Raw genomic sequence first — 15,946 nt, forward strand, 5'->3', positions numbered from 1 at the left:
TTACTATGGCGCTGGTGGGGTTATCCACACTCACAAAGGTGCTCTCCCTCAGGAGACCTGACCAATGGTCAGCAGGCTTTGATTGCCAATCCTGTGGCACTATCGCCCCCCTCAGGATGCACAGAACTCGGCACTGAGGCCTCCTGAGCAACCGGAGGAGCTGGGACAAGATTACCATTGGGAAGCGAGAACAATCCTTCAGATTCAGGGCAACGACGAAACGATCAACGGAGCTCAGAAACAAGGAAACAAAATATGATTCTTCTTTAAATTTTCTAAGCCAAAGCATACATTGGAAATCTTATGGTGTTTGTAATCAGGCATTACAATGTTTCTTTAGATGTGTAAATCCATAATTGGAAGTCCATCTTGAAAAAGATGCTTGGAAATTATTTCCAATGTTGATGCTTTGACTGCTCATAAACACACATCTGCAATTCACATATGTGCACATACGTGACTTATATTTCCACCTATGTCACTATATCACTGTTGTTTAACACCGTGCGTTCACGTTTGTTAAAGTGACACAAAGTTTCCCTTTACCAACAGGTGACCAGCGAATCACCACATGCCAGATACAGAGCAGAACCTAAGTTCTGTCATCAGTATGGGAGATTCCTTAGCCACACACATTTGTCCTGAAGCTTAGTTTTAACATTCTGGACTCAACTACTGGAGGAAATGGTTTCTTTCTATCAACACTTCTACTCCTTTAATCATTATAAGTGTGATCAGCCCACAATCTTCAAAAGTCCAGAGAGTACAGGCCCCAGCCTAAGCAGCCTGTTCTGATAAAGTAACTCTTCCAGTGATGCAGACTCCGGATGGTCTTCAAGCTTCTTGCAGTGTTTGCTTTGCAGTGAATGAGAAGATGAGAGAATGAGAGCAAGGGATTAATACACCAGGTCCTCTGGCTCCAGGAGTAGGTATCCATGTAAGCCTTTTGGGATTGGTAACCGGGGAACGAGGGCAGAGCACTGGTTTCCAAACAGCTTCCTGGCAGCGAAACGGCACAGGTGTTGCAAGGAGCGGGGACCAGAGGCTGAGGCAAAGAGGGACTCGTAGAATGGCTGGTGCGTCTAGAGAGTAGAGAACAGTTAGTGCTCACCTTGAAGATCATCACTCAGTGTGACAATGCCTTGTGTCGTTCAGTTCCTTGGCAAACCATGCTTAGCTCTACTGCAGATGTAATATTAGAATTCAATAACCAAAAAAAGGCAGCAAAAGACTCATCAAAAGGCAATTACCAATACCGATACCAATACCAATACCAATTACTGGCAAAACCCTAATCACCACTACAGTTTAGCACACCATGACCACTCTCTGTAACTGTAGCACTTTATTCTGTATTCTGTCATTGTTTTACCTGGTACTACCTCAATGCACTGTGTAATGAATTGATCTGTATGAACAGCATGCAAGACAAGTTTTTCACTGTACAATAATAAACCAATTTATTTATTCTGATCACTTTGCACTAAAATGGACTTTGTTTCTCTTTTGTTCTAATTGTGTTTTTTCTCTTGTAAAAATTGTGTATAATTTATGTTTAATTTATGTTTTTTTCTTGTGAATGCTGCTTATATGTACCTGTGATGCTGCTGTTTTCCATTGCACCTGTGCATATATGTACTTGTGCATATGACAATAAACTTGACTTTGAATCATTACTGCAACTGAGTTCCTGGCAAGTTCACGGATCCCTGAAAGTGGCAGCACAGGTAAATAGCATGGTGAAGAAAGCATATGGTGATGCTTGCCTTCATCGGCTACGGTATAGAGTATAAGAGCAGGGATGTCATGTTACAACTTTGTAAAAGTTTGGATAGACCACACCTGGAGTATTGTGTTCAGTTCTTGTCACCACAATAGGAAGGAAATGATGGTGCTGGAGAGGGTGCTGAGGAGATTCACCAGGATGGTGCCTGGGATATAATGTATCCATTATGTGGAGAATCCTTAGAATGGAGGAGGCTGAGGGGTAGTAGATAGGGTAGGTAGTAAGGATCTTTTTCCCTTGGTGGGGGTGTCTAAGGCAAGAGGGCACAGGTATAAGGTGAGAGGCAGAAGGTTTGGAGGGGATCTGAGGTGGAAATGTTTCACACAGAGAGTAGTTGGATCAGACATGCACTGCAAGAGAGGTGGTGGAGGCAGAGGCTCTCAGAACATTTAAGAAGCATCTTGAATCGTCAAGGCATCGAAGCCTATGGACCAAATACGGGGAAATGGGACTAGTATAGATAAGTAGAATGGTTGGCCTGGGCATTGTGGGCAGAAGGGCCTGTTGCTGTGTTATATGACTCTATGACTCCTTTGGGCTGTCCTGCTTCCTGGATCAGGTAAGAGCAACTTCTAGAGATCCTTCTTTATTCCAGCAGGTTTGATGTTCAGCAACTATCAAACCCCAATTATTTATGTCACAGGGGTAACACTTTATTGTTCAGTGTGGGATTCTGGGCATTGGCAGGGGGGTGGTTAGCTCACTATCCTTGGACCTCCAGCACTTAAAGAGGCTTCAAGTCCAGACAAGTGGATGAAATTCACCCCTTCGTGGCAGGAATAGGCTCCCATGTGAATTCAATGTGGTCACTTTTAGCACAATTGCCATAACATCACATTATTCCAAAGACAAATCATTATTCATTAGAGCAACCTGTAATACTCCCTGTTTGCATCCAACTAGGGCAAGGTAACCTGTTTTAATGACTCGAGAAAGATGCTTGCCAGAGAGAATGAAAAATTTCAAACTGATACCACAGTGAAATGAGAAGTCTGATTGCAACAGTTACGATTCTGCACATTACTTGGGGAAACAATGAGGGGACATAGAGAAGGAGAGTGGGAAGGGTAAGCAACCAGGTCTATCACTTTCCGCTGCTGCATGGAGCAAGCTGGGCTTGCCTCCTCTACATGGGGACAACAAACATATAACAAGTGGACATCAGATAACTAATTTCAATGTCAATATGTTCTACAGCAGTAAGGGAAGTTAAACCAGAGGAGTTAGTCGGAGACCAGGCAAGACATCACCAGGAATATATCTGGAGGTTGTAGTATGGGACACAAATAATGCTCAGCTAAAAAAACATTGGACAACTTTCTCCAGGAAACAGAAGGGGACCTGATAGAGGTCTTTAACATTACAAAGGGCTTGATAGAGCTTAGACATTGAGGAATTTTGACTTGATAAGTAGTCAGAAACTAATGATTCTAAGTACAAAATACTCCCCAATGAATTCATTGCTGTATTCAGGAGAAGCCTCTCTACTCCAACAGTGCTGAGATGGAGAACTGTTACTGAAGCACATCGTGTGGAAAGATTGAAGGGGAACTTAGATAAATATAGAAGGAATAAAGGTAGATGATTGATTTCATTGCTGTATTCAGAAGCCTCTCTACTCCAACAGTGCTGAGATGGAGAACTGTTACTGAAGCACATCGTGTGGAAAGATTGAAGGGGAACTTAGATAAATATAGAAGGAATAAAGGTAGATGATTGATATAAAGCAAGGTGCGGGAGGCTCATGTGGAGCCTTAAACTGCCTTAGCTAAAGTTGGAAGACCTATTTGAGTGTTGTAAATTCTAGGTAATGCTATGGATTAATATTGTTTTGTTAAAAAGCATGCATACAATTCTTGTAGACCATTGGTTTAGACACAAAGGGATGCATTCCCTCATTCTGTGCTGTAGATTCCTGTGCTTTTCACCAGGATGGTATACCTGAAGTATTTCCGCAGGGATGGCTTCCTTCCACTCCTCCGTGACTTGAATTTGTTGATAGGAATTAAACAAGACTTCGACAGTTTTGGGAGAAGCAGCACAACATTTTAGTACCTGGAAAGGAAACAAGTTCCTGAGTGATTTGTAAAATAATTAACCCACCCTTTGATCCAAATCCATATGTTGTCCTTCACACTTTTGTTGATCTGCGAGATTATGGGGATTGGACTTTACCAGGGAAGTTTCTTTTCCTTCCCTTCTCTTGGAGACTGTTTCCATGGGGACCATACACAATTCATTTCCTTGTGGATGGAGGGAGAGGAGTGAGCAACTATTTGACTATGGTATATTATACTACTGTGTCCGATGCTGTCTTTGCTGAGCTCTGGCTTAGTGCTAGTGTTGCAGTCTCTGAGCCAGATGGTTCAAATCCCCTATTTGGTCATATGCCTTACAAATGACAGACACAATAAAACTCCGATAATCTGCCATCCAACTATTCAGAAATCCAGATGGTTTTGCATCTGGCTCGTTAGGTGACGTCTCCACGTACCCTTCCAACTCACCGGGACCCCGTTCCCCACACTCCCTTTTAGCTCACTGGATCCCCCACACTCCCTTTAAACTGACCAGAACCCCTTTTTCTGTGGTCCCTTTAAACTTACTGGGTTCACTGTGTAACATCTACAATAAATGTGAAATAAAACTGTGTTGGAGTATTAATTGGAAATAACATGCAATAGTGCAGAAAAACTGCCACCAAAGCCCTGAGTGTGCCGGATTATCAGAGTTTTACTGCACTAGAAGTGTGCAAGTATTCAGGCCCTGTCTATGGAGGTCATTGACTACTTTTTACCTATTATCACCTTGAATTCGGCCCATTGTGTCCATCACTTAGACAGGTATCCTTTGCTGTTCAGTCCCCACATCGATACATTTCAAACACCTCCACTCACACCTTACAATGTTCGGGGAAGATTTACTACAGTGATACAGGCCCTCCTCAGGATATGAATGCCTGACTTATGGACAGCCCGTACATACAAGCAAGTGTCTGGGAGACCAGTGGGATGGATTTGCTGGCTGCTGCGGGGCTGCAGGCATCTTCTGCTGGGTGGGAACGGGGCAGTTCTGCCTGCCTTCCCTCCACACTCCAGAGCTACGACAATCAGAGGCTGGGTCGAGCTGAGCAGAGCTGGGAGCGCTGAGCAGACTCAGCGAGTCAGTGAGGCTGGCTGGCGGCCGCTCTTCCTGCGTCTGCTCGGTCTCCTGTCATGGCTGTTTCTGTGACCCTCTCCCACTCACCGTTGTTGTTCACTTCTCACTTACTGAAAAATTCGGATTGCAAACAGTTCTCAGGAACGGAACCCTGTCATAACCTGGAGACTGCCCGTACCCGGAATGGGAGGGTTGTCCCAGGAGGGAAGATTGGATAGGCTAGGCTTGTATTAGCTGGAGTTTAGAAGAGTGAGAGGGAACTGGACTGAAACATGTGATTCAGAGGGGTCTCGACAGGGTGGCTGTGGAGACAATGATTCCCCTTGTAGGAGAATCTAGAACTGGGGTCACTGTTTGAAAATAAGGGCTGACAATTAAGGCAGAGATGATGTGAATATTTTTCGCTCAGAAGGTTGGGAGTCTTTAGAACTCTTTACCTCAAAGTGTGGTAGAAGGAGAGTCTTTGAATATTTTTAAAGAGGAGCTAGATAGATCCTCTGTGAACAAGGGGGTGAAAGGTTATCAGTGATAGTGGGAAGGCAGGGTTGAGGTTAAGTTTGGATCAGACATGACCTTAATGGCTGGCAGAGCAGTCCTCAGGGGCCAGCTGGCCATTCATGCTCCTTATTCATACATTGTAGAAGGTGCTATACAAATGCAAGATACAAAAGCAAACCAAGACAATGGTGGAACGTTAGTAATGTTTCACTAAAAGATAATGAAATTGAAATGTTAATTCTTCCTTTCTCTGCTGTTGATATCAGGCATGCTGAAGGCATCTAACAGCCACTGACTTTGTTCTAATATATAATCATTGATTTACTGATGGGTTATTTGAGGATGTAGCACTGGTAGGGTTGAGTGTCAGGGGCAGGACAGGGAATGGGTGGTTGGGAGTGTTGTTGCTAAGTTAGATGATTAAATGAAAGATTGACTGGCCCACAGCAGTCTCTGCGCAGCATGCTCCTCAGCATTAGTCGTGTTCTGGAGCTGCTGCAAGGTTCTAGTCTCTCCACTACTTTTGTTTGGACCAGGTCTCCTATGAACGTCTTTCAAGAGGGTCATTCATGATCAGGCGTGGGCTATACTTGGAAAAAGCAGAAAGTGACTGTAAAGAATATCAAGGTCCAAACACAGAGTCTTTCGCAAACTTTGTTAATTACATTGCAGATAACCAGGCCAGTGTTTCAGGCCCTTTTGTGTAAGGGAAAATGGAGATAGAACACCTATAATTGATAAAGAAAAATAATTGAAACAAATGCACTATTGCTTGGATCCTTGCAGCAAGTCCCAATTATATCATACCCTACATTGGATCCCAATTTATTGCTTTAAGGTTTGAATCCTGATTTTTGGTTCATTCCATCACCTCCCATCTCTTTCAGCTCCACAGATCCTTGTACCTCTCTTATACAACCCAGGTTTGTCTCTATACACTGTACGATCCTGCCCCTGAACCTCCTTCACTTTTCCACCTTTCCCTCTTCTTAAAAACTTCCCTCTAATTTTTTTGTCACCTCTCTGACTGTATCAACTGTTTGACAATTCTGCAGTGATCACCTTAAGATGTTTTATTACATTAATGCTGCTGTTTCAATGTAAGTTGCTGTTGAGAAGTTGACTGTTAAGGGAAGGTGCATTTAATGGGCAAAACTTTCTTAACTCGTCCGTGGGTGGCACGGTGGCGCAGCTGGTAGAGCCGCTGCCTCACAGCGCCAGAGACCAAGGTTCAATCCTGACCTCCGGCGCTGTCTGTGTGGAGTTTGCACGTTCTCTCTGTGACCACGTGGGTTTCCCCCTGGGTGCTCTAGTTTCCTCCCACAGCCCAAAGATGTGCAGGTTGGTAGGTTAATTGGTTGCTCTATATTATCATTAGTGTGTAGGTGCGTGGTAGAATCTAGGGGGGCGTAGATGAGAATGGGATTAATGTAGGATTATGATGGTTGGCATAGACTCATGGTGGCATGGACCCTTCAGCCCTTTAGGTGCATTTAATGGGCAAAACTTTCTGTCTTTATTTCATATTTCTATCTGCATTTTAAAAAAATAATTCCAAAACTTTAAGCTCCGATTGTGCATTGTCGGCATGGTGGGCTAAAGGGTCTGTTTCTGTGCTGTATCTCTCTATGACTCTACACGATTGCCACCCATCTTTTGGGTAGATGTCGTTACATCTTCCTCTGGTACACTGAGCACCAATATTACCTTCAGAAAGGCCGCTGGCCACACCCTGTGGGATCCATGATTGAGTAAAGTTTGTACTGTGCGATGGGGCTCAAGCCCTTCCTTAAAGGGTGCGGTCTGTATGGCATTGGCCAAGGGAGAGGCGCCGTTGTAGTCAATGGCGTTGACGTCTGCTCCATGCTTCAGCAGCAGTTGGACTAGCTGGAGACTGGCATTCCTGGAGGCCTTGTGCAGTGGGCTCCGTTTCTCATTGTCCACAGAGTTCACATTGGCGCTGTAGGCAATCAGGAGCTTACACACTTGGAGGTAATCCTTCTGCTTCTCCAGTTCCACTGCACTGGCACAGGCACTGCTCAGTGGTGACACCCAGTGGACATTCATGGCATCCACAGTGGCCCCGTACCTTAGATAGAGGTGGGCATGACTGTGAAGACCCTGTTTGGCCGCCACATGTAAAGGGGTCTCCTGATCCTCTTCGGTCAACTGGTTGACATCTGCACGGTACTTCAGGAGTAATTTAGCACACCTAGACAAGGGAAGAAAACCGGGAAAGCATTACTCTCCTATTCAATTATAACTAAACCCTGAAATTTCCTCAGCAAAACTCTGACTCCACTTTGAGGTACTCCTAAAAAATTTAACTCTTTATCTACCTTTTCTTGTATCTCCTTTTGTGGCTCAGTATCAAATCTTGTGCATTTGTCACTCTGTAAAGTACCATCAGGCATTTTATTAAAATCACTACATAAATATAAGTTTTTGGTAATGATACATCCTAAGTGTGACTATTAGTTATTCACTCCTGTTGCTTTGCAGAGTAAGCATTCTGTTTTCACCATGGGACCTGTCTGCTTTGGTGCAACCAAAATCTCCTCCCCTGCTGTCTTGGCATTCAATGCTGATTGAAATCTAGTCTTAGGCTCCCTATATTCCCTCGAAAGAGCCCTTCTCTGCATCTACGGTGAGGCACTGTGTTAGTTTCTGCTCCACTCAGGCTGGTTTATTCTCATTGGACCAATCATCCAAGGCAGGAGTGATTAATTTGGATTGGGTTCTGCACCAGGAGTCACCTGATTGGTCAACTTGGTTGTCCATCAGGCAGGAAGTCTCCAGGAAAGGCCGTGAAGAAGCAGGTACATTCAGTCTAGATCGAGGTAGGAGATGCTGGAGGTGGGGAGAGTCTGAGCTGATCACAGGAGTATGTGGGTTGGAGCAAAAAGTGTTGGAAGTCAGGACCATTGCGGTTAGGAGAGATGGAAAGGTGGGAGGGTTGCAGATTGAAGGCTGAGGTGGGGATGGGAGGTCTAGAAGGCAGCTGGGGTTAGGTGAGCGGATGTGGGGAAGGGGTCAGAGATGGCTGAATTATCAATAGATGTTGGATTCGATAATCAAGGTGATTTATTGAGCCTGGGATTATGAATGATCAAGGAGTGTGTTGGTGATTGTAAGAGACATGGTGTCATCTAGTGCCAGTACATGGTAATACAAGAATTTTGACAGTAGAGATCAGAGTTCATTGCCAAGACAGAGGATGACCACACTGTAGGCTGGTAAGTAGTTGAAAGACGTCTTATAAAATGACTCACCTAGAATCCACAGAATCTGACAGTATTTTATTGAAAGGAAGAGTGTGCTACTGGTGTCCAAAGTAGTGGATGTTAGTTCTGAATATTCAGCATATTTTTGATGAAGTCTCTCACAAAAACTTTTAACTGAAGTTGAACCTGATGGAACTGAACACAGATTATTGACATGGTTAGGGGCTGGTTCAGTAGCAAGAAACAGAGTAGAGGGATTGTGGGCAGGTATTTAAATTGGGAGGATATTACCAGTGCTGTCTGCGATGCTGTGTTGGGCTTCAACTGTTAACGTTATTTATTAATGACTAAGGTGATTGGATAGGGAGGCCTATCCAATTTGCCAATAACTGGTGCATTATAAACAGTGTAGATAGATGCATAACATTACAAAGAAATCTCAGTAAATATTGTGTTTTTTTTCCATTTATTCATTTGCTGGGATCACTGCTGGCAAAAATGTTACACGGTGAGGCGGGGGGTGGGGGGGGGGGGGGGAGACCAGACAGGGAAAGGAGCACAACAACGAGGACTTTAAAATCCAGAGTATGACCTGAATCTGCCACATTGACCCTAATGAATTAATCAGCCAGCTCACGTTGGTATTGGCATTGGCTTATTATTGTCACTTGTACCAAGGTACAGTGAAAAACTTGTCTTGCATACTGTTCGTACAGATCAATTCATTACACAGTACATTGAGGTAGCGTAGAGTAAAACAATAACAGAATACAGAGTAAAGTGTCACAGCTACAGGAAAGTGCATTGCAGGTAGACAATAAAGTGCAAGGTCATAACAAGGTAGATTTTGAGGTCAAGAGTCCATCTCATCGTGTAAGGGGACTGTTCAATAGTCTTATCACCGTGGGATAGAAGCTGTCCTTGAGCCTGGTGGTACGTGCCCTCAGGCCCCTTTATCTCCTGCCTGATGGAGACACTGGTTTTAATTATAAGGTGTGAGCATTACCAGCAAGACCAGCCTTTATTGCCCATCCTTAATTGCCCTTGAGAAGGTGGCAGTGAGCGGCTTTCTTGAACTGCTGCGGTCCTGCTGGTGAAGGTACTGGCATAGGGCTGCTCTGAAAGGAGTTCCATGAGAAGGACCCAGTAACACTGAGGGACCGGTGATAGATTTCCTAGTCAGGATGCTGTACCACTTGAAGGGAAACCTGCAGGTGGAGGTGCTCCTATCTGCCTGCTGCTCTGGGTCCTTGGTGGTAGAGGTCATGGGTTTGGGAGCTTCTGCCATGGTCACCCAGGAGGGTAATTGCTGTGCACTTTGCAGACGGTACACACCGCAGCCACTGCACCACAGTGGCGTGAAGAAAGAATGTTTAAGGTGGTGGCTGGAGCACAGATGAAGTGGGCTTGACACTGTCAGCCTCTCAGCTGCATGGAGAAGTTCCCTCGGCACATTCTGAAAGAGGAGCTGGAACATTACCCTAGTTTCCTGACCAGTGTTGATTCATCCAAAATATTATCTGGTGTTGAGTGTCGATAAATCCCCAGGCCCTGCATCCAGAACGCCAAAGGAGAAGACAAAAACATACAAATGTAAGAGTAGGCCACTTAGCCCCTCAAGCCTGTGCTACCATTCAATGTGATCGTGGCCGATCCAAGCCAGGCCTCAGCTCCTCTTCTCTGCCAGTTCCCCATAGTCCTTGATTGCCTGATCCTTCAAACATTTGTCTATTCCCTCTTTAATTACCCCCACTAATCCAGCCCCCATAACCTTCCAAGCAAGAGAATTCCAACGATTTGGCACCCTGTGCAAGAAATTCCTACAGACCCTCAGTATTAAATGACTGTTCCATAATCTTGTAACTATGGCCCCTCGCTTGACATTTCCCCACTCCTGGAGATGTCTCAAAGTCAACTCTTTCAAGCCCCCCCCAGGGATATTACATGTTTCAATAAGGTAACTCCTCACAATAAGATCACTCCACATTCTTTTAAACCAAATCGTGGATGCATTGGATATCACTTTCCAGAACTTCATGGATTATGGAATAGTTTCTGCAGATTGGAGAGTGAAATGTAACACCAGGAGAGAGAAAACAGGAAACTATAGACTGGTCAACTTAACACCAGGAGTGGGGAAAATGCTGGAGGCTATTGTAAAGGATGAGATGACAGGACATTAGAAGATGTCAATGAGATTTAATGAAGTCAACACGGATTTCTGGAAGGGAAATCACATTTGACAAACTTACTGAAGTTTTTTAGGTTGTAATTGGTAGAAAACCAGAAATGTACTTGGATCTTCAAAAAGCCTTTAATGAAGGCCCAAACTTTAATGTCCAAGACTAAATTGCATGGTAAGGGGGGTAATGTATTGCAATGGATGGAAAATTGGATTGATTGACAGACAGGAAATGGAGTGAATGGGTCATTTTCAGGGTAGTAGGAGTAATTAGTAAGGTATAGCGGAGATCAGTGCTTGTGCCTCAGATATACACAATAGCAATGATTTGGATGAGGGAACAGAATGTAATACAATGAAGTTTGGCGATGACTCAAAACTGGCTGGTGAAGAGGATGAAAAGAGGCTGCAAGGTGACTTGGATGGATTGAGTGATTGGACAAAAACATGGCTGTAGAAGGTGGGTGTGTATAACATGGCTACATGTGAAGTTATCTACTTTTGTTGGAAAAAACAGGAAGGCAGCATATTATTTAAATGGTGTTAAATTAGGAGGTGTTGATTTACAAAGAGACGGAGTATTCTTGTACACCTGTCATTGAAAGCATACAGGCCGAGGTATCAGGCAGTGAAGGCAAATACTATGTTAGTCATCATCGCAAGAGGATTTGAGCACAGGAGCAAGGTGGTCTTGCTACATTTATACAGGGGGCAACACTTTCTCCTTACCTAAAATACTTGCATGAAGGGAGTGCAACAGAGGTTCACCAAACAGATTCCTGGAATGGCAGGACCATCGTATGAGGAGAGGTGGGTTGACTAGGCTTCTATTCACAGGAGTTTGGAGGAACAAGATGGGCTGTCTTTGAAACTGACATAATTCTGGCACTGCTCAACAGGCTGGATACAGGGAGGACTTTTCCCCTGGCTGGGGTATCTGGAATCAAGCGTCAGCGTCTCCGGTTACAGGGCAAGGCTTCAGGACTGTGTTCAGTTCTGTTTGCCTCATTATAGAAAGGATGTGGAAGCTTTAGAGATGGTGCAGAGGAGATTTACCAGGATGTTGTCTGGATTGGAGAGCATGTCTTATGAGGATAGGTTGAGTGAGCTCGGGCTTTTCTCTTTGGAGAGAAGGAGGATGAGAGGTGACTTGATAGAGGTGTACAAGATGATGAGGCCTCGACTGAGTGGACAGTCAGAGACTTTTCCCAGTGCGACAATGGCTAACACAAGGGGACATAATTTTAAGGTGATTGGAGGAATATATAAGGGGGATGTCAGGGGTAAGTTTTTTACACAGAGAGTAGTGGGTGCGTGGAACGCACTGCCTGCAGAGGTTGTGGAGGCAGATACATTAGGGACATTTAAGAAACTCTTAGATAGACACATGAATGATAGAGAAATGGGGGGCTATGTGGGAGGGAAGGGTTAGATAGACCTTAGAGCAGGATAAAATTTTGGCACAACATTGTGGGCCGAAGAGCCTGTACTGTGCTGTAGTGTTCTATGTCTATGTATGACTGAGATGAGGAGAAATGTCTTTCCTCAGCGGGTGGTGAACCAGTGGAATTCTCCACCTCAGAGGGCCGTAGAGTCACTGAATATATTTAAGAAGAAGATACAGTAGATACATTTCTCGATGCAGAAGGCATCAAGGGGAGAGAGTATTGAGACTGAGGGTCAGTGAGGATGGATGCTTAATGGTGCAGCAGGTTTGAAGGGCCAAATGGCCTATTCCTACTATTTTTTTATGTTTCTTTGCTTATATTGTCTCATTTCTGCTGGTGGGATCTGGTGTGCACTCTTTGGCTGCTGCCTTTCCTATTTTACAACAGGAGTCATGTCTCAAGAGTATCCCAAGACTACAGGGAGCTCTGGGTGTCCAGAGGTTGTGAAAGCATGTGAATACGTCCTTTTGAGCCATTTTGTGTCTCCATGTTGTAAGGTGACAGGCTACTGAGCACTGCTTGTGGTCACTCACCGGAAGGACTGTGGGGTGTTGCAGAGGTGCAGGGGGGCCATTCCCTCCTCAGTCTGCAGCCTGGGGTTGGCCCCGTACTCGAGCAGCAGTTCTGCGCAGTTGGTGTGGGCATTGGCGCAGGCCATGTGCAGGGGGCTCCTGGTTCCCGGAATCAGGTTGGGCCTGGCTCCGTGTTGGAGCAGGTACCGTAGGCAGTCGGTGTAGCCGTGGCTCGCCGCGATGCACAGGGGGCTGGTCAGCTCGCGTTTGTACTCCAGAGACCAGAGTCCTGCAGCGAAATGAAAGAGTGGGAGTGTCAACATCACTGCATGTGGGACCACCAACTCTCTGTCACACTGATGCACCGTCCCTGCCCTGCCATTTCCTATCCCATGTCCTAAGATCTCTCCAGTTCCACTCACCAAAGTGTACGTTGTGGCTCTCAGGCACTCTCGACTGACTTATTCAAATTCCCACCAAGTCACACACTATCCGGAGGTGCAGGAATATCATTGTTCCTTCATCATCACAGGATCTAAATCTTGGAATACCCTCCCCTACAGCAGTACCTTCACCAGAAGGACTGCAGCAGTTCGAGGAGGCAGCTCACCACCCATCTTCTCAAGGGCAGTTAGGGTCAGGCAATAAATGCTGGTATTGCAAGCAATGCTCACATCTCATAATTAAAAGCAATGTTTCCATGTGAGCTGGCTGATTAATTCATTCAGGTTATCGTGACTGGTTCAGGTCATTCTCCAGACTGTTAAACTCCTTTCCCTGTTTGGCCTCTTGGTCACATGGACCAAGAGCTGGTAAATGGGATTAGTTTAGATGGGTACTTCATGGTTAGCATGGTTTTGGTGGGACGAAAGGCCTGCTTCTGTGCTGTATGGCTCTTTGATTATATAACGTCCTCTGAGCCTTGCAACTCTCCAAGATCTCAGCGCTACTGTAAGGTCGAATGACACCATTCTCTTGCTACCAGATTGGCTCTGGGCTGCTCTGCAAAGATCGGGGAACGACCTCGGACCTGTACAACTGTACTGGCCGTTAGCTGCCAAATTCAATGTGTATAGAGCAACAGGAGCCAACCCTAATCGCTACAGTTTAGCAACACTATGACCACCTTGGCCACATTGCACTAAAATGGATTTTGTTTTTTTTTGTTCTAATTGTGCTTTCTTGAAAAATTGTGTATAATTTATGTTTAATTCATGTTTTTCTTGTGAATGCTGCTTATATGATGCTATCTGCCTGTGATGCTGCTGCAAGTAAGGTTTCCATTGCACTTGTACTTGTGCATATGACAATAAATTTGACTTTGAGTTGGGAATGCAATCCCTCTACCACCATTAACTTGCACCATAGCTCCATCTGCCACGTTTGGTGCTTAGTGCCCTTAGTGACAAAATCTTCCAATCTTGGTTTCAAAATCTTCCGTTGGTTCCTCCACTCATGCCTACCCCAGCCTCAATTGCTTTCCTCTTGAAGAGGGGCTGGGTCCGTGGTGGTAGGGGGCAGTCACCACCTATTGTGTGTGAAACAGTAACTGTTCCCACAACTGTTGGATGTTGAAGTTCACATCATGTTCTACGGTTACATTTATGCCATTCCTGTGTAACATCAGGCTCAACAGCAAGGTTTGTGAATGGAAGAATCTGCTGCTTCACTGATAAAAATGGGATCGTGAGCACTAATGGTAATTAAACACACCAGGATTAGTGTAAATGTCTGTCTGGAATAATCCTCCAGCTCATTATCAAGAACACTTTTTAATTATTATGATGTAGAGCCCTAGGGCACTCGCCAATTTTAAGTAAATTAATTATGGTGTAATTTAACACTACAATAGGCTGCTTGCTGTAAAGTTTATTATGGTGTGGATTGTGGAAGGAAGATGTATTTTTGCATTGGGTAATGGAAACAATTTGTATTATCTGGTGTATCAGCAAGTCACGGTGATATGGGGAAGGCACTGGTTTTCATCTTCTGACAACTTCTCCACATTTAAGCACTTTTCCCCATCCAGCCTTCCACAATCTCTGCAATTGTGGCCTATTCATTGACGGGGATTTCAATGACGTCACCACTGGAGGCAGTCTTCAGCTGCCCTGGACCTAAATCCTGGACCGTCCTTCCTAAACCATTCCACCTCTTGTCTTCTCTCTTCTCCTGAATCATCCTTAAAACCTCCCTCTTTAACCAAAAGATTGGTCAGCCATCCTAATGGGGCTCAGAGTCAAACATGTCTTGGATGTTTCACTAGGTTGTACTATACAGGAAAATTCTTGTTCTTGTTGAGAACATAAGAGACCTAGCAAATATGCAGAGACTTTAAACATGAACAGGGAGCCTGTTGGAAATGAGATTTTGCTGATTGATTAAAGCCAGTACTCTGTTTGATAAAGTTGATGCAAGAACCACAATCAGCCTGGGTGGCACTAGTTTAAGAGAGCTTTTCAAACTAAAAGATAAATGCCCGTGAAAAACATAGTATTGGAAAGAATATTGTGAGAGCCAAAGAGAAGTTCTAGCTTAATGTATTTTCCACTCTGGTTGGATCTGGGCAGGGACTGTCCCTGGAATAGGATCCCATTTGGATCAAAATGGTGCCTGGGAATGGAGAGAGATCTTCAGTTATGAAGAGAGACAAGAACGACTAGGTTTACTTTCCTTGGAGGGGAGGAGACTGAAGTGGTAGTGAGTAGGGTCGGGAGGGGGGGGTGCTGGTGATGGAGGTATGCAAAATTATGAGGTGCATAGGTGAGGTAGATAGTAAGACACTGTTCCCCACGACAGTGTTGTCTAAGATCAGAGGGCATAAGATTAAAGTGAGGGGTAAAGGTTTAGAAGGGATCTGAGGAAGACTTTTTTTCAGCCAGAGGGTGGTTGGAATCTGGAACGCACTGGCTGAGAAGATACTGGAAGCAGAGTCTCTCACAACATTTAAGAAGCACCTGGGCAAGCACTTGAATCAACAAGGCATGGAAGGCTATGGATCAGGTGCTGGTTAATGGGATTAGTACAGATAGGTTGGCACTGGCATGGTGGGCCGAAGGGCCTGTTTCTGAGCTGTATGACTATGATTTTAAAATGTGCTTTGCAGCCAGTGAAGTACTTCCAAAGTGCAGGCACCA

General features: G+C 44.8%; 1 protein-coding gene across 1 annotated transcript in view; it reads right to left on the reverse strand.

Moving 5' to 3' along the window:
• Nucleotides 1-896: 896 nt before the first annotated feature.
• The window catches only part of LOC127567494 (ankyrin repeat and SOCS box protein 18-like), a 29,468-nt gene continuing 14,418 nt past the window's right edge, over nt 897-15,946 (reverse strand). The window contains exons 4-7 of the mRNA XM_052010495.1: nt 12,831-13,098; nt 7,151-7,655; nt 3,728-3,841; nt 897-1,082 (exon numbers count right to left, since the gene is read on the reverse strand). Of these exons, the coding sequence (XP_051866455.1) occupies nt 897-1,082; nt 3,728-3,841; nt 7,151-7,655; nt 12,831-13,098 (1,073 nt within the window). The remainder of the gene's footprint in view (nt 1,083-3,727; nt 3,842-7,150; nt 7,656-12,830; nt 13,099-15,946) is intronic.

This window comes from Pristis pectinata, chromosome 1 (assembly GCF_009764475.1).
Source record: "Pristis pectinata isolate sPriPec2 chromosome 1, sPriPec2.1.pri, whole genome shotgun sequence".
Taxonomy (NCBI): domain Eukaryota; kingdom Metazoa; phylum Chordata; class Chondrichthyes; order Rhinopristiformes; family Pristidae; genus Pristis; species Pristis pectinata.